Source organism: Berghia stephanieae, chromosome 1, assembly GCF_034508935.2.
Source record: "Berghia stephanieae isolate SIO BIC M18660-M18661 chromosome 1, UCSD_Bste_1.3, whole genome shotgun sequence".
NCBI classification, from domain to species: domain Eukaryota; kingdom Metazoa; phylum Mollusca; class Gastropoda; order Nudibranchia; family Aeolidiidae; genus Berghia; species Berghia stephanieae.
Window position 1 is genome coordinate 134,546,877 of NC_088360.1, and position 22,640 is coordinate 134,569,516.

A 22,640-nucleotide genomic window follows, 5' to 3' on the forward strand; every position below is an offset into this window, starting at 1 on the left:
ACAATAAGTACCTCCCTGCCCACTATGGGAGGTCAGGAACCCCACCCAGAAGACACAATAAGTACCTCCCTGCCCACTATGGGAGGTCAGGAACCCCGCCCAGAAGACACAATAAGTACCTCCCTGCCCACTATGGAAGGCCAAGAACCCCTCCCAGAAAGATAGAAAGCGAACTCAGAAAAACAGATAAAGAAGGATAGTAGAAACAGCAAGTGACCTCCTGCCCACTATGAAAAGTCCCACCCACTTTTCCCAGAAAATCAAGAAACAAGCATTGAAATATAAATGAAATAAAAATGTATTCTCTTCACCCACAAGATATAACCTTTGACTCGCTAGGATTGCCATGGCAGTAAACCCAACATATAAATCTTGAGCATTCTACTCTTCAGTTTACCACAAAATAATACACATCTATTTTTAAAAAAAAAAACCAAAAAAAACAATGTAAATTATGATTACATCAAATGAACAGCCTGGAAAGTATTTTGCCCAACAGCAAGTAACAATAGCAACAAGGTGGAGCGTTTGTTGTAATACATATCTGTCGGTACTCTAAAAATACATGCACTACTTAAATTTTGGCCAGAAAATTCGTCCTTTAAAAATATCGATTGATTTAAATGGCCTTCACCTTGCCAAAATCTCTCAAACCTGAGACTTTGTAAAGTGCCAGGTTCAAGAGTTTTTGCCAATATCAGGGTTATTTTAATCGATAGATATGTGAAGGACGAGTTTTCTGGCCAAAATTTTAGATTCATGTTTGTTTTTGATTTTTTTTTCAGAGAATGGTAGATATTTTACTAGGACAAATTTCACTCTTATACCATATATGTCGCAAGCAAAAATAATATATATATTTAAAAATTATCCAACATTATATATTCATATTTTTTAAATTTCAAGAAAATAATCCTACCGCCTGTTTTCACGAACTGTGAATTTTAAAACACTCTAAAACATCTTACCGTGTGGTTATATTCGGTCACGTATCCATATTAAAGATAAATAGGAATATTTTCAACAATTCTGCCAAACTATGGGAAAGAAATCATCACATATTTAAAATTTTGGCCTGAAAATTAGTCCTTCAAATACTAATTGATTAAAATGGCTCTCCTAATGTTGTCAAAAACAACACCAAAAAAAAAACAAAAAAAAACAAACAAACAAACAAAAATATCTGAAACTAGGGATTCTTGAAGTCTCGGGTTATAGAGATTTTGACAAGATGAGTTACCTTTTTAATCAATCAATATTTGAAGGACGAGTTATCTGACCAGAATTTTGAAGATGTGGTCTTTTATTATTTGTTTTGTTTTCTTCAGATTAGGGTAGAATTTCCTCCAAAACTTTGACTTATACAATCAAATCTTGAAGGAAAAAATCAGAAATTCTTTTTTTTATTCTTTCCCCGCCATTCCACAAAATCTGTATTTATAGAATACGCATAATTAGGGAGACATGTTTTACGTTAATTTTCAAACATTTGTCATAGAAATATTAAAAGTGAGAGCCAACTCATCTCCAATGCAATGTCTATACCACACACAAAATACCATCAAAAAAAAGCAAACACACCTTGATGAGAATTCACAATCTGGGATGCCCTTTGCAAAAATTTTTAAAAAGGCCTGAAAATATTTCTCGTAAAGATAATACATGGAAGCTTCTCTTCATCAAATGGTATCACCTATACATCATAGAAAAGTACACACATCCATCTAGCCTCCCCTTAAATGTTAGCGTTAACTCTTTCAGCACCATTGGCTGCACTGTACGGCCAGAGCAGAATCTGTTCTACTGGCCAATGGCCGCACCGGTCTTGCAAAGGCAAAATAATAATGTAATCCAATCCTACTTTAACTACTTTCTACAAAAGTACTATAAATTGAACCAATGGTGTCATTTCTTTCATCAGAACATTCAATGGGCCCTAGTGGGGGGGGGGGGGGGTATTTTAATTGAGATTTTGAGCCGAATTCAAATGACGCTTTGTCTTAGCTTGTCATTCTCATGCTACTTCAATCAGGTGTCAGCCATTTTGTGACCCGAATGCGAATGTAGCCTCAGCGCTGAAAGAGTTAAACAACCAATACTTTCATCTTTTTAAAAATTCAACTCACCAATACAAAACAATGTCATCCAGAAAATTTTAAAAAGGACATCCCTGCATAATACATTATATGATTGTAGCCGATAAAACTTTATAAAATATATTTAATGAATTGGTCCTGAGATTTGATAGTCCTCATTGATATTTCCCCATAATAATATAATAGAAATGAGAAAAAAAGATCGATAGGCAGTGACTAGTCTAAAAGAGTACTTAATCATAATCAAGGCCAATTTCAACAGCATTTCATTAAGACTTGCTTTAAAAAAAAAAAAAAAAGAACAAAATACCAAACACGGAATGTTTCGGCCTCAAAACCCTTCTTCAGCCAAAAACAAACAAAAAACAATGAAAACAGAAATACATTATTACTATTTTATCCGTCGTTGACCTGTTTTTTTAGCAATGTATATTTGATTTCATTGTTGTTGGCTGAAGAGGAGTTTTGAGCCCGAGACTTTCCGTGCTTGGTATTTTGTTCTTTTTTGAAGCTGTTATATTCATTTTTGTTTATTAATTTTTTACAGTTCACAGCTTTTAGCAGCTTAGTTTCATAAGACTAGGGAATTTTTCATAGTGCAAAATATAGTCTGTTTTAGACAGGAGCAGGCAATGATGGGACAAGATGACTGAATTGATAAGGCACTGCATTTACACACAGAGAACCCGGTTTCTGGCCCTTCTGTCAGCGTCTTATTGTGTTTTTATGTTGTTTTGTTTTTGAGCAAGAAAATTAGGCATTTGACTTTGTGGGCATTGCAATGCAGCTGATGCCTGTGTTATCTACGTCACTTTTCAAGATGAGCATGTAAGAAAAATTTCCACTGAAGTTGAAATAAAGGGAATGTATTATTCATTACTTATTTTCATTTTACACACAGTATGAAAAACAATAGGTAAATGATGGAGTTTGCAATGGGATGACCTATCAAAATGTTTATTTTATATATTATTTTTTTTCATTCTCTTTTATTGACATAGTAATGAACAAAAATGAATATAAGTTTTAAAAAAAGAAAAAAATAATAAGGAAGGTTTTTGGGCTCAAAACTTCATTTAAAAAAACAAAAAAACAATAAATCACTTAAAATCCAAATGGACATACTTCTCTGCCATCTGTATGGAGTTTAAGTAATGTATTAATATTTTCATTGTTTTCGTTATTGACTGAAAAAGATTTTTGTGCTCAAAACATTCTGTGTTTGTTCTTTTTCAAAGCTGTTATATTAATTTTTGTTCATTAATTTTTATAATCCACAGCTTCTAGGGACTTAGTATCACTTTGACTAATTCTTTTTTTTTTATAAGATCAAGTATCAGTGATACTTTTAAAAGTTGTGCTTGCTCTCAATTAGAGGCAAAAAATATTTTTTCCATAAATTACTGATGTAAGTTCCGATAATGACAAAGAAAAGAGAGAATAAATGAAATCTCACTGAGCAACACCCTCATCCATTTTTTAAAACGTTACATCCTAATAGCACCCATTAAAACAGAAAAAAAAACTAACATGAAAGAATGGGGGGCAAATATGCGAGTGTAAGTTTTTTTGGGAGATTTTTTAATGTTTTTATCCAATTCTCAAGGCTGTAAAGTAAATTAAACGGATATGACAAATCAGGAGTTATTAGATGAACCGTTAACATTTCGCTCTTGACTCGATCCAAACAATCAACGTCAAAGGCTAATTTTTACATTGTTCCAAATGTTGACAATTACAATTAAGATTTCGCTCTTGACTCCATCCAACAATCAACGTCAAAGGCTAATTTTTACATTGTTCCAAATGTTGACAATTACAATTAAGATTTCGCTCTTGACTCCATCCAACAATCAACGTCAAAAAGGCTAATTTTTACATTGTTCCAAATGTCGACATACAATTATCAATTATTATCAATTAAGCAGATCCCACTTTTTATTTAATATACGATAATATCAATATATACAATAGCGAAGCAAAAATTGAAAGAAAAATTTAAAAATCTAAACTTAAAAACTAAATAATGCTGAATGTCATGACATACAGAGGAGACGAATGCACCACGAGAAGACTTGAATAACATTCAGAGAAAAAAAACATTTATTTTTAATTCGATGAAAACAAGAATCTTTACCCAGATAGCTGCTGTACTCTGGAAAAACATGTATTCAAAAATTTGGCCAGAAAACTCATCCTTCAAATATCAATCGATTGAAATGACCCTCATCTTGGCAAAAACTCTCAAACCTGGGATTTGTGCAGCCGGCGATCAAATCAAAAGTTTGAGAGCTTTTACCAAGATGAGGGTCATTTATATTGATCGATATCTGAAGGATAAGTTTTTTTTGCCAAATTATTAAATACTTGTCTTTCCAGAGTACGGCAATAGGGTTCAATAGTCGTGACGTCACTTCCCAAGTAATGACGCATAGTAACTAGTTCTAAACTATCGGAACAATGGCGGACGCCATTATCTCCTTCACCGCCCTTATGACATACTTTTCAGACAAGCATAAAAGTGTATCCAGAGGAAAAAGGCATAAATATGATCATGTTTTGACTTTAATACATTCTGATCACATGACATGTGAAAAAGTTTTAGCCAGCATGACGAATAAAAAGTACCGATTCTCTCTGTTTAGAACCAAGCTGCTGGTTGCTGGGCGGACGTGACATCAGACTATTGAATCCTATTAACTGGTTAGTCTGTGAACTATTTTTGTTTGCTTTCATCATTTCAACTTCCCGTCTATAAATTAAAGCCACTTTTGAAAATAAACAATTTAAAAAGAAAAGAAAGAAAAAAATTTAAAGGAAGAATAAAAATATATTATCAACTTTAGAAACGTTGATGTGATGGTTGAATTGCACATCTACAAAATAATGTGGATTAAATTTTAATGAAATTTTATGTAGCAGCACTACAAAGCATTAAGGTCCATGGAGCCCGGAGTTTTATACTGGTTTCTGTAGTGTGAAATGAACAATTGCAATTGTCTGCTACCCTTTGCACAGGACACTATATTCTATTTGCAAAGTACTTTCCATCAAATCAAAAACAGACCCAGATACCCAATCACTGATGTGTGGACAAAAGGGTCAGAAAAAAAAATCTTCCACCTCACCCTGATTGATCTTGGGTCCCTTTGCATGTAAGGCGAGTGCTCTACCAACTAAGACATCAAGACCCCCCCCCTCCATGTAATTTTATGCTGCCTCAAAAAGATGTGTTTGAGACTAGGGGGGGGGGGTGGTAATCATGTTTTATGGAGCTTACCAACATAGCCGTTGTAAACTCATGGCCTGACACTGACCAACAAATGACGTCAAAAGACAAGTACGAGGGCTCTTTCATAATTAACCGAAAAATACCTGTAAAATCCGCGTTTTTTATGCTATCAACAAAATTCTTGCACGTGTTCATACCTTGACTCTTCCTTCATTTCTCTACGTAACAGCCAAGTCTGTCGACACACTTCTGCCAACGCCGCACCATGGAATAGATACCCTCTCGGAAGAAATTTCCGTCAAGGTTTTGTAGCCATTTCCGCACATGGTCAACAAGCTCTTCATCGACATCAAAGCGCTTTCCTGCCAGCTCACGTTTCAGTGGCCCAAAGAGGTGATAATCAGATGGTGCGAGGTCTGGACTGTGTGGTGGGTGTGGCAAAATCTCCCATCCATATTTCTCTAGCCAACCTTGCGTCACTCGTGCTGTGTGGGGTGTAGCGTTGTCGTGTTGCAAAATGACCCCGTTGGTCAACTGCCCTGGGCGCTTTCTGCGAATGGCCTCCCTAAGCTTGTCAAGAGTTTGGTAGTACCTTGCATCATTGATTGTTTCTCCAGGTTGTAAGGTTTCGAACAGAATAACACTACAACTGTCCCAGAAATCAGTTCCCATTATTTTCTTTGCTGACCGCATGACTTTGAATTTCTTCGCGACAGGTGAGGATGGATGTTTCCATGTCATCGAATCTTGCTTTGTTTCTGGGGTGCAATGGTGCAACCAAGTCTCATCACCGGTGACTATGCTGTCAAGAAAAGTCACATCGTACCCTAGAAAGTCTCCGCCGGCGTTGGCAGTATGCCCGTGAACCCTGCGTGAGCTCTTGCTTCTTCTCAAAAGTTCCCTGCAGATGTCCAATCTTTGTTCTTTATGATTGTCTGTCAATTGCTTTGGAACCCATCTTGCGCTGACTTTTCTGTCGCCAAGTTCATCAAATACAATTCTATGGGCAGAAGTTTCCGAAATTTCAAGACTGCTTGCGATTTCATGAAGTTTCAACCTCCTGTCTTGACGAATAAGCTCATCGACTCGCTTCACATTGTCTTCTGACGTCGCAGTTATCGAACGCCCTCTCCCTTCCCTGTCTGTCAAGTCGGAATGGCCGGCTTCAAACAAATTACACCAGTGATAGACTTGTGTACGGCTTATAACATGCTCACCATATAAACTCTGAAGTTCTTTATGAATTTTGGTAGGATTCACACTTTTGGCGTTCAAAAAACGTATGACAGCTCTGATTTCCTCCTTTGACCAAGTTTCAAGGTGGGCCGCCATCTTAAAAATCGTCTAGAAATTCATTGTGCAAAATGATGCACTTCATAATTTCTGGGAATATCCATAAGGAAATAAGAAATATCATGTCGTTTACAGAATTAAAAAATCTCCACTGGTTGCTGAGCAATGGGCATTTTTCGGTTATTTCTGAAAGAGCCCTCGTATTTGGTCACAAACGAAAACAAATCGTGAGTTGTATTCAACAGTTCAACCAATGGAATCATTTATTGTTTCCTTGACCACTACTAAAGACAACTCACTGGGCAGTCCAAAAACTTAAAAAAAAAAGTCAAAATATGGGACTTAGCGGGTTTTAGTAAGTGTCATGCTATAAGTTCACTATGGCTAAGATACCAGTCATTTCTTTTTTTGTTGAGGTAAAACTTAAACTTTAGCATTTATATTAACAACAAGAGATGAAGTGAGTAGGAAAGAGCCATAAGACAATAGAGAATAAAAATTTTGCGACAGTGATGGGGGTTTGAACCCAAGACCTTACTGGTACGACAACTCCGCCAGGCCGAGGAGAGCGTAACTCTGAGCTATCCACGATCCCAAAAAAGACCGTCTCTAACTCCTAGTCATTATTAGAGCCCTCACTTTCCCCGACTGTTGTTGTTATCAACATAAGTGCCTGCTCCACTCACTTTTCAGCATGTATATTATAGAGCAATATCCACGAAAAATGCTCAAAACGCTTTACAAGGGGTCTCTCACCACCAGCAACACTCAGCATGTGTTGACAGGACAAGACAAGGTAAGAGTTGTCAGATTGTTTAATTCATGCCTTTAGATTTTTTTTAGTTACAAAAACCCAAAACTAATAGTTGTCAAGTCCCACGTCAGAAGGTAAGTTTGATGATAATGTGAGTATCCATCCTATTTTCATTGTTTTCATAAGCAAAATGTGACCTACATTTTTAAAAAAAGCATTGAAAAAATTCAATCAAAAAAGGCCTGGCACTTAAAAGGATTAAGTCACGTCCAACTGGCATATCTCAAGTACATTAATATACGCATGAATCAGATATACCATGTAGAAAAAATCTGGCATGTCTATTATTGGAAAGAATCAATCCAAAAAGACCTGGCACATTAAACTATTAACTCACTTCCACCTAGCATTTCTCAAATATATAATAATATACGAATGAATTAAATATAATATGTTGAAAAAATCCGTCATGTTCATTTTTCATTATCTAGGTTCTTCTAAAAATTATTCAAGTGTCGTTGCAACTTAATTGCAACAAAAAGGGCAAATGATATGAGGTAAATTTCATTCATTTCACAGACGCTGGTAATCACTATCTTCAACAAAATGGCACAATGCTTAATTTATAGAAAGATTTCACTACACTAAGTAAAATATAAAACATAGCAAAACATTTCAAAAAAGAAAAAAAAAAGCATTACAAAGAAAAAGGTATAAAAATAATTATCAATGCCAAATACTTCCGAATTAAATGGTCTTGTCTACAGGATGCAGATAAATGGTAATTCAGCCAAAGATAAAGATATAAAAATAATTATCAATGCCAAATACTTCCGAATCAAATCGACTGGTCTTGCCTACAGTATGCAGATAAATGGTAATTCAGCAAAAGAAAATTTTAATGTTTGCACCCTAAATTATTCTTGTATTCTTGAAGATAAAATTTTAGCATCCAAATTCCTTGAAGACTTTGGAGACATCTTCAAAAATCTGAAAGTCAAAACAAAAGTTAAGAATTAATCACAAATTAACCAAATGGGAGCATGCACTACAATAGTAAAAAAAAAAAATTAAGGAGGAGACGTTGGGGTCAGATGAAGATTTGAAAAAGTGTGCATGAAACAGTGCCAGAGAAAACAGGAAAAAAAATACAAGAAAAAAAAAAAAAAAACCTTCCCAAAATAACAGCCTGAATCAAGGCTGATTTTTTAATTGAATTTTGGAATTTTACTTTCTGCCTTGTCTGGCACGGTTTCATACACACCTTATCAGGACATGAGGGTGAAGTGACTGAGTGGTTAAGACTTTGCACTGTGACCCTGGAAGGTCCCGGGTTCGAGGCCCGCTTCAGGCACTTTCATTTTTTTTTCCCCTTGGATAAGGTTATTAACCCCAAATTTGCTCACTTGGACAACATGGGTAATTCCTGTTGAGATCAGACATCCTGTTTGATGAATTATCTACTTTCCTTCGTGGAATGCCTAGGAGACGATATCTTACGATGTCGTCGCAAAAGGGCATATAGAATTAGAAATTATCAGGAAAAATGATATATGTGGAAAGAAGAAAAGAAATGGGTGTGACTATGAAATGGCGACATAGCCCTTGGGGGAATTCCACCAAGTGCAGATGTAATTTTAATAGCCTACTGGTTCAAACTGGAAGACTATCACTATGCATATAAAATATTTTCTTTTCCTTTTAAACTCAGTTTCTCAAAACATACAATCTTAACCAAACATGAATAAAATTCAAAGACTAATAATTTTCTAAAAGTGAATATGTGCAGCTATGTGGTCTTGTGGTATGACACACACTTTCAGATCGAAAGGTCCTGGGTTCGAGCCTCGCTCAGTGCATAGTTGAGTCCTTGGAAAAGACTATTCACTCACATCCTCTCACCGTACTCAGGTGTAAAATGAGTACCTGGCCGTTAGCAGGGTTGTCTCTGTCCGAAAAAAATTATAATATCGCCTCACAGGCGTCATGTAATGTCCTGCATCCTACATGTTAAGTGTTGCTGTTGTCCAGGGACCCTGTGTAAAGCGCTTTGAGCATGTTTAGTGGATATTGCACTCTATAAAAGCTCAATTTTTTTTAAAAACATGTTATATTAAGTATATATTGTGTATTGTAACAGTGAATTAGCTTACCAACATGCAAATATTATCAGGTCTGATAACCGAATGCAATTATGGGCTTGATTTAACATTGTTGTAATCGACAATATTTTGCATTGGTTTGAGAGTACTTCCAATACAACAAGGGGACCATAACAATTTGGGTTAACAGACCTCTAAATAAGTAAACATCGTGCTTACCTCATCTGCTGATCTGTTAGCATGGATTTCTGATACCAGCCTCAGCTTGTAGTAGTGCTGTATAATGGGCATTGTGGACTGCTTGTATGTTTCAATTCTACATAAAATTGAATGAATTCTTGTTAGGCAATTTCCAATAGAGGATCGTAAACAAAAATGAATAAGTATAACAGTTTCAACAAAGAACAAAATGCCAAACACGGAATATTTCGGGCTCAAAACCCTTCTTCAGCCATCAACAAAAAAACAATAAAGACATAAATACATTACTTAATTCCAGATACATGACAGAGATATTTTGTAGGTCCTCTATGTAGAAAAATCTTGGAAATCTTACAGCTCCTGTAATCTTAAAGCTCTCATAAGATAATGACAACGACAGTGAAAAGGAAGATGATGGGATGGTCAAAAATTGGAAATAAAGCACCCTTAGAAAATGTAAGATAAATTAGACTAGTTAAACTAGGAATAGCCAGTTATTCTAAGAGTGTCAAGGCTGAGTCGAACATCAAAGTCTCTCCCAGACACAAATGCAGGATCTCATCGAGAGAAAAATACTCAAAACGATTACAAAAAAATAAATTGGCATTGTAAAGCAGAGATCAATTACTAGGGGGAAAAAAATACCATCTTCCCTCCCCCCCCCTAAAAAAAGAACTAGACTATTGACTGTTGCCCTCTCCGCTAAGGATCCCAGTCAGAACTGCTGCAAACTTAAGAACTATCTTTCAAGGACAAGAACAGAAAGCAACATGGAAATTGAAAATAAATGGGGATAAAATACACAACAGAAGTGCACTTGGTACCTATTTAGACGGGGGTAAAGCGCTATAATATGTCCGTGAGAGGTCAAAGTATCCCATCTTCAAAGGCCAAACTCTTGAACGACATCTTTCTTTTACGTCCTTATTTAGTTAACTATGCTATATCTGATTATATAAGTGTCATCTTTCTCTCTCTCTCTCTTTTATTTTTTAAATTTTTTTGTTAAAGCAGGTTGAAAACAAAACATGAACCAATACAGGGACAAGTTCATTGGACAGTTACTTAAATTTGAAAAACAGGAGATTCTAACATAAAAATTGGACAACTTTTCTTGATTATTCTAATATAAACGTTTAAAAGCCAGAATTCAAGTTGTCTGCTTTCAGTAAAATAATAATTTGAAATTTTGTTTAAAAACCACGTCCAAATATGCATTTTACGTATACATTATCTCAGAAAGGTGACCAAACTTTTTTTTTTTTAAATTTTAACATTAATTCTTAATTATGTAAAATATAAGTTAAACCAGAAAATTGACAACAATGTAAACATTTGGAAGAGAAAGAATTCTACCTTTTCTTTAGACTAGCTTTGTTATCATCAGTTCTTCCACTTGTCAATCCTCTCTTCAAGCAACGTTCAACACAAACCTAAGCAAATGAAAGAAATAGACGATTAATCTACGACTATTTGCATATTATATATAATCATGTTGGCTAAAAAAAAACAAAAAAACATGCATAAATGTCACAAGGAATGCAAAAATTGATTCATTGCTGAACTTTAACCATAATTTCTTTATCAAATTACAAATCCATCATTATTTTTAAAAAGCACAAATCTCTTCTAATTTGATTATTTAATGGTCAAAAACTTCTGAACCAAAAACAGCTTTCTGCATTGCAGTGTTTTTTGTTTGTTTTAAAGGGTTTTTACGGCACTTGTGACAAATTAAGATCATTTCATCATCAGTAAAAAAGGAAGAAAATGGGATAGTAAAAAGTTATAGATTACCAATTGACAGCACACGAGAAAAAGTAAGACAAAGGGGAATGATTCAATTAAGGAATGGATGTAGATTCCAAGAGCACATTATTCTTGTATTAATTTGAAATCACCCAAAAGTCTCATCCAGACATAATCACAGAATTCCATGAGGACAAATAAACTCAAATGTTTACAAACCATAATATTTTCAAAAGAGTACACAACAGAGAGATAATTTACAAGAAAAAAGAAGATCACCTCCCAGAACTCAGAACTAATACAACACAACATTAATAATTTCAACAAAATGTCGTCAAGCAAATAATCTTCATATTATTCCATTAATCATCAAATGACCCTGAGACTGTGCCAAAATGAGTCGACTTTACACATTCACCTTTATGCACTAATCGCGGACTTCTGGAAAATGAGAATAAATGATATATCCAAATTTCAAGAAAAAGATCTGCTTCAACTGTGACACAAGTTTTTCATCTTTATCAAAAATCTAATCACCAATAAAAAGAATGTTTTAGAATGAGTGCATCACAGCATAGGCTGCCAAGAGATCCATTAACAGTTAAAATAGAAATATGGTCATCCATCCTCTTATCATATCATCATCTATTGGTGCCGAGTCAATGTAAAACATCAGTTATCAAGTCTTTCTAATCCTCCATGCCCTCAGATTGTCTCAGAAAATCAATGTTGGTTTCAATCATTTTTCCTATTTGTGTCGCGTGTGAGTGACATAGCCTGTCTTATTTACAGAACACAAAAATCTCTGACTGTAAGAAAATTTGATCTTAATTCTCTTCGAGTTCATATGCATGGAAAATCAAACAAATTGAGGGTGGATTCGAGAGAGTTAAAGCATTTGGACAGTTTTTGGGGGTTTTTTTATGAGTAGTGAGTCTACTTGGATACTCGAATAACAAATGAATGTAAGAACAAAAAATTTTAACTCCAAACAAATAAAATAAGAAAAATACTCATCTCTTAATGTTAGTTTTTAAAAAATCAATACTGACCTCATCAGGACAATTAAAAAACAGGACCCTTTGTACATTGGCGATATCAGTCATGACTTCATTCCAACCTTGCAAATTATCTTGGCTGCGAGGAAACCCGTCCACCAAGAAATTATTTTTCACGCTGTTCTCCATCTCCTAAAAGTAGAAAAACCAACTCTACATCCAAAGCTATAATAATCTTGATATTTCTTACAAGCCTTTCTTAATCTGGGCAAAATACCCAATCTTTCGTTTAACTCAAAGTGAGTTTATTTATTATTCTTTAAAGAAGATAAACATTAATTTTTATACATAAATGGATTGTGTCTCAAGATGGATTGTGTCTCAAGTCTGTCAATCTGGAATACAGACAAAACAGAATTGATCTCTTAGTTGTAAATGTAAAACCTTTAACCCTCAAAAGCTTTCCAAATTAAAATACTGAGGCATAGGTCTAGAAACTTTGAGTGGCATTGAAAATTTTTTAAATTTTTATTTGCACTACAACACTGTCATTGCACATTGAGCAAAATTTATATATAACACAATAATCACAAAACAGTTGATTGTTTTGTTTGTTTTTAAGGGTTTTACTGCGCTTGCAACACATTTAGGTTATATCAGCGCCAGTAAAAAGGAAGAAAATGGAATAGTAAAAAGTTCTAGAATTACAATTAAGCATCCAAGAGAAAGTAAGACAAAGGGGAACTGGGAACAAATAGGGATCAGATGTAGATTCCAAGAGCATACCACCAATGTACTTAGTTTGAGATCACCTATTAGTCTCATCCGGACACAAACACGAGATCCAACAAAGAGGAATACACTCAAATGCTTACATTAAAAATTCCAACTAACAAATATAATAATACATAATGGAGAGATTTACAAGGAAAAAAATATCATCTCCCAAAACAATAACTATGCATTTGACTGTTTCCCTCCCAGGCAGGACAAAACCAAGTAATCTCATTCCAAGACAAAGACAGAATGCATGTTGGAAAACAGACATAAGGGGATAGAAGACACAGTATGTACCTCCCTGCCCACTATGGAAGGTCAGGAACCACACCCAGACAGTTGATTGTAATAATGTGTAGGATATTATAAAAAATTAATCTAATATCTTTGCTATATATTTATAAACAGTGTTCCAGTCTCTTTGAGTTGAAGATATTTTAAAAAAAAACAGATTCTTGAATTTAAAAACGGCTAAACAGATAACAAATCTTCCAATTAAAACCATTCCATTAAGAATGTATCACTCAGTTGCTATGATAAAACACTACTGTTGACAATTATTAACATATGCATCATCAAACTACAAACTTTTTTTGTTTCTAATTCTCTCTTTCTTAATGGGAAGGATCTAAATTAACTTTCCATGTGCTCGAGGTCAATGGTCACACTGCAAAGTGTGTTCAAAGTGAGCCACATAGTGAAAAGTGTTCACAGCTTTTGAAACATCTAACACCACGATTGATCAATTTGTTCAGCTTGACACATGGGTAGGTTTACAACTATCATAAACACAACAATGTGTTCATATATTTGTTGAGAAATGTCCAATCGTTGTACAGCAACAAATCATGTGATCAATGACTAGGTTGGACGAAAGCATGAATATAGATCGCTCCCATTATATCTATCTTGTTCATCTGAACAAGAGTTGAACTTTTAATATTTTTAGGAGTTGGGGCATGTTTATGTACAATATAATATCAAATGATTTTGTGTGCTATTTTGTTTTTCCTTTTGAAAGGGCATCATTCTAGATAGCATAATCACAACCAAAAACTAGAGGTGCCTAAATGAATCAATAAAATGGAGAGAAAGATAAAGGGAGTAATGTGACTCATATACAAGGGAACAACACAAAACAAACGATGTTTCGGCCTTTGACATTTTTGAAGTAAATACCGAAGTGTTGTCTGTTTTGTGTTGTTCCCTTGTATATGAGTCACATTTACTCCCTTTTATCGTTCTCTCCGTAACCACAACTCACTCTCTTCAGCAGAGAACAGGTGATTTGGACAGGCACAATGGACCCTTCAACAAAGTGTCGGGCAATTTCTTCTCCATACTGAGACCCAGGATCTTGACGTTCTTGTCTCAGCAACTCACCGGCTGATAAATGTACATAACCAAATGTCTGCAAAAGGATTTCAATATATCAATAGATGAAGCAAAATTGTTATCAACAATTCACTTAATTTTGTACTAAAGAAATCATTAGAATTTATTTTTAAAACTAAACTACAATGTTGATTTCAAGGGAAGGGAGGGTGATGTCTTGAGGACATTTCTTGTTTAACTTTCATCTAGGCAGGATTTATTACGGCTTTCACACAACAGGAATAACAGTAAAGCACCTAAATGACGAGGGCTTCATTAAGCTGTTACTGCTCTCTTGGATAAAGCAGTGAGAAATCATAACCAATTTTTCAATATACTGTAATGGTCAAGGCATATTACAAAATTGCGTGATATAAAATTTTAACGCCCCATAATCATCCTTCTTTTATTTTCTTAAAAAGTTACAGCAGCATGGCTCAGAGGTATGGTCTTTGCTTCGTACCCGGAAGGTAGCGAGTTCGATCACCCGCCGCTGCGCTTTGTGGTCTTGAGCAAGTCACTTTGCCCAAGCTCAATTTGAAGCGCTGCACTGGGGCGGATGCCTGAGTTGTTCCAGTCATCCCTTTGAATAGACCCTAGAGAAAAATTTCCCCTATGGGATGAATAAAGGGAATTTTATTTTTATTTATTTAAACCATAATGCTTTAAATGTTATACTCAAAAAGGTAGGACCTTAACAATGATTTTAAAATTTTGATATCTCTAGCTTCTCTAATTTTTGGGTGGAGCCAAGATCCAGACAAGATGGCTGACATTGGTAAAGAATCTCCCCCAGCTCAATATCCTATCTGAAGTATTAAAAGAACATCATAGACAGACCTGCCAACCTTCCCAGAATTAAAAGTGTATTCTATGATCCTAAAAAGTGTATTTTTTAGCAAAAATGTGTATTTTGTCTGCATGCGTGGACAATAAAAGTGCGCAAAATACAACAATTTATATAAAAGCTAACACCAAACCCAAATAAAAAATAAGCTCTGATCTTCATCATTCAAACATTCGTTTGCGGCAATCACTAGTAATTACAAAATTATCGGTTTATCGAGAAACTAAAACTTAATGACCATTTTAAATCAGTATAAGGCTCAGAAATTGCAAAATCTAAGGATAATGCTTTCGAAATACTCAAAGAAATGACCAAAAGACCCCAAATATGTTGGTAGTATTGATGTTATTGGTAGTATTGATGCTAGTGCCTGAAGAAGAGGAGGTGGTGGTTGAAGCGATGGTGCTCTAGTGGTGGTAGCGATGGAAGAAGTGATGTGGTGGCGGTGGTTGTTGCAGTGACAATGCTGTGATGGTGGCTGTAACCGTGGTGGTGCCATGGTGGTGATGGTGATATACATCTGCCAGCCCAGTAAATCAGTTGAAGGTTTTGAGATAAAATATTTGTAAGAGTTGTCCTCAATCTAATAGAGATGACAATTTGCAGCAGAGACAAGATAATTTCCATTATATTATCAAATGATCCATGTCTCTCTCTCCTTTTTATTTTTAGGATTTACTACTCCTCCTCCTACTACAACTACAACAATTCCTACAACCACTACTAGACTAGTACTATTACTACTACCACTATTACTTCTACTCCTACCACTATTACTACTACTACTACTACATACTAATACTATTACTGTTGGTCAAATGATGGGAAATTCACACATATCACAGTTAAATACTTCTAGGGGATTCATTTTGAACCATTTTGTTCTTAAAGCTGCCCAGTTGGTAATGAAAAAAAAAAAAAAATCACTCATACAAAATATTAAATCTTAAAAAAAAGATCATTAAATTTTTAAAAACAAAATAGAGTAATTTTAGTAGTTATAAAGGGAAATAATCCATTTATGTTTAAGCTTATCAGCAATACAGATTTTAATTGAAAGCGCCATTGCCAAAGATGTTAGTTAAATTTAATTTTCACTTTAAACTTTCTATTTAACAAGTGGTAAAAGCTTAAATGTGACCTGAGGCCATTTAAAGTATAAAATAAGCTTAAATGCATAATTCTATGCAAATCCTCAAAAAGTTATCCTCAAAAAGTTTTGAGAAAAATATTGGTGAAAACCGGCAACATATAACTAACTGAAATTATAACAATAGTACTATAACTGTGATGTATCATTCAGAAATACGGTCGACAATTGATGTTTGACATGTTGTCATTTTGAACATCCATTCATGCTTGAGAAATAAAATACATCAAAATATTACAACAACAAAAATCGTACTAAAGGAATCGTATCCACGTATTTGAGTCCAAAAATCGAACTAAAATACGATTAATCGTACCGGTTGGCAGGTCTGCATAGATGTAGGCAGGGCAGGGACTTCAGTCATAGAAAAGCATAGTATTTGCTGAAATTCAAATGAGCTGAAGCTCGATCCCTGTTACAGACCTGACTACTTGAAAATCAAAAAAATTTGTATTTTTTGGGAGATAAAAATCGTCACAAGGATTAATTAACATTTCAAAATCGTATAAATTATTTCGTCTGGCATCGACTTTCATTTTAAATAAGTTTTAATGACCAAGAATGCTCATCAAGTTCTGAAACTGGAGGCAAAATTTTGCAATTCTCAATGAATTTTTCGTAATAGTAGTGAGCTCTACTGTAGCATGTCATAATTATTTTGACACTGAAAACTGCATAAATTGATATTTATCTGGTCCAAATTTCATCAATTGTTATAATATGGTCAAAAGCACAATATTGATTTTAAGAAACATTTGATAACAACATATTATTGATCAATCATATTACATATAACCATTCTTACCGACTCAATCTTTTCACATTGGGTTCCTTTGCCAGTGCCAGGGGCTCCCAGGACAAAAATGACATTGTAAGCTTTTTTATTTGAATCACCGGACATCTTGCAGCGTGACTGAAAGGACGAAAGACAGATCCCCAAGCAACGTCTGATTAATGTTTGAAGCCCCAGCTTTGCTTAGCTTCAAGATTCAATACGATGATGGTTTTCTAAGGATAGAGAGAAGAAAAATTTTATGTGGAATATAATAAGGATAAAATTTTGAAGTCATGATTGATCTATGTTGTAATAATAAATAAAAAATAAAATAAATCTGAACATTTATAATTATGTAGCACATTCCAATAGATTAACCATGCTAAATGCTCTTCAAAATGTTTCATTTATTCCCGAGCAGGCCTTATGGAATAACATTTCATGTTAGGCATCCATTATGAGTATTAACAATCTTACAATATCCATCGCTGATTATATCCAAGTACTCACACCCGGATTGAGAGGGGTAATTTATGTAAAGTGCCTTACCCAAGGACCCAATGTCTGGACCTACTAACAAAAGAGTGATAGAGGAGAGCCTTCGGATGGGAACAATACAGAAAATGGACACCTCAGGCACAAACCCTTCGTCAGCACAACAATAAACAAATAAACGTTGAAAACAAATAAAATGAAATGGAGTATAAATTACATCGTCAATACTAAGTGGTGGCTGGAGTGTGAATGAGGTGTTCAATTGTCTTGTTTTAGGCACCTTCAATCACTAATACTATGTATTTCGCACCAGACCTAATAGAACCATCTACTAAATACTGATGGTTGGACAGAAGGGTAATTTTCTGAAATCGCAGCTGCACCCAAGATCGACCTCAGTCCCTTGTTGCGTTTTTATATTAACTTATAACAAACACCTATTTATTTTTCTATCTATCGTTAAACATATGATGTAGTTATTTTGATATTTTTTTCAAAAATAAGAATTAATAATAATTTTTTTACATAGATAAATAGGCCTTTAAAAACCATTTAATATGATACCTTACTTTTAGACCTAGGATAAATAGTTTCATGTTACATGTTCGTGTTAAGAATATTGAGTAAGCATAAATGCTGGCCAACTAACTTTACAGCATTTGTGTGTGTTGAACCCATGACCTCAAGAAGTCGGGGAGAGTGGCTCAAGATAGACGTAGAGTTTGAAACCACTTTTTTAGAGTGGTGGATAGTTCATACAGTAGAATCACGCTCTCCCCGGCAAAGCAGAGTTGTCTTACCAGTAAGGTTGCGGGTTCAAGCCCCCATCGCCGCCGCAAAATATTTATTCTCTATTGTCTTCTTGCACTTTCCTACTCACTTCATTTCTTATTATGATGATTTTACTACTCAAAATTTACTATTGCTAAAAGTTCAAAATCTGTGACTGGGAATTCCCCCATTGGACAGCCTCTCGATAAGCTGACCACTGACTGAAACAGGACTACAGCATGAAGAAAAGAGAGTTGGTCACTTGCGGCCAAAATAAACATACTGCGCTGCCTTTAATCTTGATTAAATTTGGCATAGAAATAGATAAATGAATTTTCAAGATGGCTTTTCTTTTCTTTTCTCTCTCTCTCTCTCAATTTAAAAAAAAAATTACAAAAGTTGACAAGTGTTAAATTAAAATGAGGCTGTCATTATTCCCAGGTTTAACCAATTTTTGTTATCCCCAGACACCTGTCTGGGGATAACAAAAATTGGTTATCCCCAGACGCATGTAGCAAGTGGGCAGAAAGATTTTATGCAAAATGCCAAACTAGGCGTGAAAAATACCAAATATTCTGGAAAAAATACTAGTGGTTGTGTCCCAAAACAGTTAATATATCAAGTGATATTTAACACAAGATGAAAGTAAATAGTGATCAAATGTCAAATCCAGCTCTTTTAAAAAAAATATTTTAAAGCAAATGGATCAATGAAATTTCTTTTGTTACTTTGATCTGAAAACGTCAAACTGGCAATTCGACTTTTTATTTTCAACCAGGAAGCAAGTTGTTAATTATCAAATCTGTTCATAGTCCACCAACCATTTAAATTTTCACTACCTACCTACCTGTTAACTTTATTGATCATCTCTTGTTTCTATAATTTGCTCATTCTGGCCACAATTTTGGGAATGACCGGGAATTATTTTTTATTTCGCGGATAAATTCCTAGGCCATGGTGTTGTTCGCCCCAAAGCCCAAAACCGACACCTGTTATTTTCCTGTCTTCTTCGCACAAGACAATACAATTTAGTATCACACGTCCACAAAACTAGATCCAACAACATATTTTTATTCGAATCAGAGATGAAAATAACATACCAAAACAAGGAAGCAAAAATGGTGGAAATATGCTTAGCTCATATATGAATTTAAGATATTCCTATTTTAAGATATTCCTATAGCAGTGTGGATAGACAGCTCAGTGGGTTTGGCCACATTTCATTTTACTCCTTTTAGCTGCACAGATTCGAACCAGTCGCGACCCCCCGCCCCTCCCCCCCCAACACAGATAATTGATTTTCATTGTTTTCACTTTTGTTCCGAGTTCCGAGCAAGAGTTTTTTTAAAATCAGTTGAATTTTTTTATTTCTCCGATAATATTATTTCATTATTTAATTTGCTCTAGATCTATTATTGTTTTTTTTTTTGTTTTGGTCAAATGATAATATTAATAATAATAATAATAATAAAAATAATAATAATAATAATAATAATAATAATAATAATAATAATAATAATAATAATAATAATTGTAATAATTGTTATTATTATTACTAATACCATCATAATCATTATTATATTATTATCAATAATAATATTATTTTTATTATTAATACTCTTATTATCATACTATTACTATTATTTTTATTATTATTATTATTATTATTATTATTATTATTATTATTATTACTATTATCATTATAATAATAATTATTATTATTGTTAACATTATTCCCTGCTCCGAGGGAAATCTCTCTTTTTCTTTTTTTTTATATTTTGACTTAAAGCTTAGAGTTTTTTGTTTGCCAAACCTTGTAAATGTTCCGTTTCTGAGCATGAATTTCTTAAATTGTTTTTATTTTTAAAACAATTATTGTTTTTTTGTCTCCTCTATCTGGCCATTTGGTCGCTCTCTGAATATTTCTGTTTGTTTGTTTTTTAATTATTTATTCTTTTTAGACACTATTTGAGATTGGATTGGGGACGAATATATTTGCTAGAAACTAGAAAAAAAACCAAGAGTGAGAGAGAGAGAGAGAGAGAGAGAGAGAGAGAGAGAGAGAGAGAGAGAGAGAGAGAGAGAGAGAGAGAGAGAGAGAGAGAGAGAGAGAGAGAGAGAGAGAGAGAGAGAGAGAGAGAGAGAGAGAGAGAAAGTTTAATAAAAAAAAAAGAGGTGGGGTGAGGATGGATGGGACATTTATCCCTATCAACGTTCTGTAAAAAGAAGACAGAGAATTATTTTTTAAAAAGTGACGTTACCAGGATTCGAACCCACAACGTCGATTTTGGTCAAACTTCCAGGGCAGACGACTAAACCATTCGGCCATGACACCCACTTCGAAGTCAACGCATATTGTGTATATGTAGTAACAACTGATTTTAATGTTGGTTAATTTTATGTTTTTATTGATATTTTATTAACTTTCCTTATTTCTATGTGCATCTGGAAACATTCCATATTCTGGAATGTGGGTTATTGTTTAAAAGAGCGGAGTTTCAAATATGCGTCTGGGGATAATGGAAATTCGTTATCCCCAGACAGGTGTCTGGGGATAACGAATTTTTATTATCCCCAGACAGATGTCTGGGGATAATCACAGTCACAGCGTTAAAATGATGTAATTTTTATCAAATTATAATTGTTGACATAATAATGTGCCTACAATTGATTTCAATCACATAACGATAAAGCTTAATATCTGCTCTTAAAATGATACCAGAACCGTTATGATACTGTGAAAAATAATGCAACGTTGATTACGTGAAATTGAAAGTGTTATTCAAATTTTAACCCAAACTCTCGTCTCTCGTGCTTCACTTCTCCAATGGCTAATCCGCACCTGTCTAGTCTATATAGGCTAGAATCAGACTTCCTAACATAGGAGGACACAAATGGTAACTTTAATTAACGCCTGATTAAGTTAATTTTACATTTAATTTTGAAATTGAAAATGTTATCTTTAAGTTGAGTTGAAGTGGTTATGACTTGCGAACCTTGAGTAGGTACTTTGGTAAACGTCCATTTGGCCCTCCAGCAGGGAGCCGATAAATGGCCTAGTGGCTGTGACCCGATTTTTTGGACTTTTGAGTGATGGGTCTCAGAAAAAGTTCCATAGATTTTTTGTTTATGGACGGATTTTAATGATTGATGTCTTATTTTCTTCAGGAGAAATTACTCTATCGTTTGGTGTAGTTTATTTTAAAATCAATGACAATTTAGTATAACTTTTGATTATGGATAAAATAGGGTATAATTTAGCTTTGGATAATTAAAAGATTAGAACTTGGTAAATCAAAATTTCATGCTGGCACGTTTATTTAACATCTTAACTTTTTTATAAGATTAAATTCAGGGCAAAGTTGTATACCGCATCCATGAAATTCGTTCCAGTAAAATCCTTACTCAAATCTTAGCGGCCATTTTAGACCAGTTTTGAAATCCAAATGGTGCTTACTACCGGAAATGAAACAATTTTCAGGTCACAAAGTCCGTCAGTAAATAACAAAGGCAAATAGAAGACCATTTTTCAGCCTTTAAACTAACATAACTTTTTTTTCTGCTCATCTGATTTTCACAATTTTGGTATCATTAGAATCGTGTTGAAAAGCACTTTAAAATGATATAGGTTTCATTGAGCTCAATCCAATTTGATTTTTTTACCAAAGTACCTACCTTGAGCCGTGAGCCTTGCCTTGAACTTGAGTCTTGACTGTTGACCCAAGGAACTCAATTTCAATCGGACTCAGGTTGTAAAAAAATGTTAACCGATTTCGTTAGGAATTAATAGTTACCTACTGCTCGAGCTATCAAGTAATGAAATTCCTCTCAATTGCAGAAATATTTGACCATTGAATATATGGAGACAACAAATTGTTTCTGTGCCACTTCTTATTCAATAGTTTCGATTTCAGAGAATTTACAAATCGACACACCTTTTAGTCGGAAACACGTCATTACATTCTCACAACGTTTATTCTGCTCGATGGAGAGAAAAGGTTGGAGACCCGACGTATGTGATTTTTC

The 22,640-nt window shown here is 34.4% G+C and overlaps 2 protein-coding genes across 4 annotated transcripts in view; both read right to left on the bottom strand.

Annotated features, from left to right (window-relative positions):
• LOC144963262 (uncharacterized) overlaps window positions 1–22,640 on the bottom strand; it is a 126,986-nt gene that overhangs the window by 25,660 nt on the left and 78,686 nt on the right. The window lies entirely within an intron of this gene.
• On the bottom strand, window positions 281–22,575 carry LOC144963264 (UMP-CMP kinase-like). 3 transcript variants are annotated; one of them, XM_078897133.1, is made up of 7 exons: window positions 22,290–22,575; window positions 17,379–17,581; window positions 14,467–14,613; window positions 12,480–12,617; window positions 11,035–11,111; window positions 9,697–9,793; window positions 281–8,365 (listed from the first exon to the last, which is right to left on the bottom strand). In XM_078897133.1, the coding sequence occupies exons 2-7, from the start codon at window positions 17,472–17,474 to the stop codon at window positions 8,321–8,323; spliced, it is 600 nt and encodes a 199-aa protein (XP_078753259.1). In that variant the 5' UTR covers window positions 17,475–17,581; window positions 22,290–22,575; the 3' UTR covers window positions 281–8,320. The 3 variants fall into 3 exon arrangements, with proteins under 3 accessions (XP_078753259.1, XP_078753260.1, XP_078753261.1); XM_078897134.1 differs by having other exon boundaries at window positions 22,409–22,532; XM_078897135.1 differs by having other exon boundaries at window positions 22,413–22,524.

What these genes read in the sequence shown, in the direction of transcription:
- LOC144963264 (XM_078897133.1), bottom strand. Translation starts at nt 17,474, where the DNA reads ATGTCCGGTGATTCAAATAAAAAAGCTTACAATGTCATTTTTGTCCTG. An exon ending in AAAGCTAGTCTAAAGAAAAG is followed by an intron (nt 9,794 to 11,034) that starts GTAGAATTCTTT and finishes AATTTTATGTAG; the next exon opens with AATTGAAACATACAAGCAGT. An exon ending in CTAACAGATCAGCAGATGAG is followed by an intron (nt 8,366 to 9,696) that starts GTAAGCACGATG and finishes TTTGACTTTCAG; the next exon opens with ATTTTTGAAGATGTCTCCAA.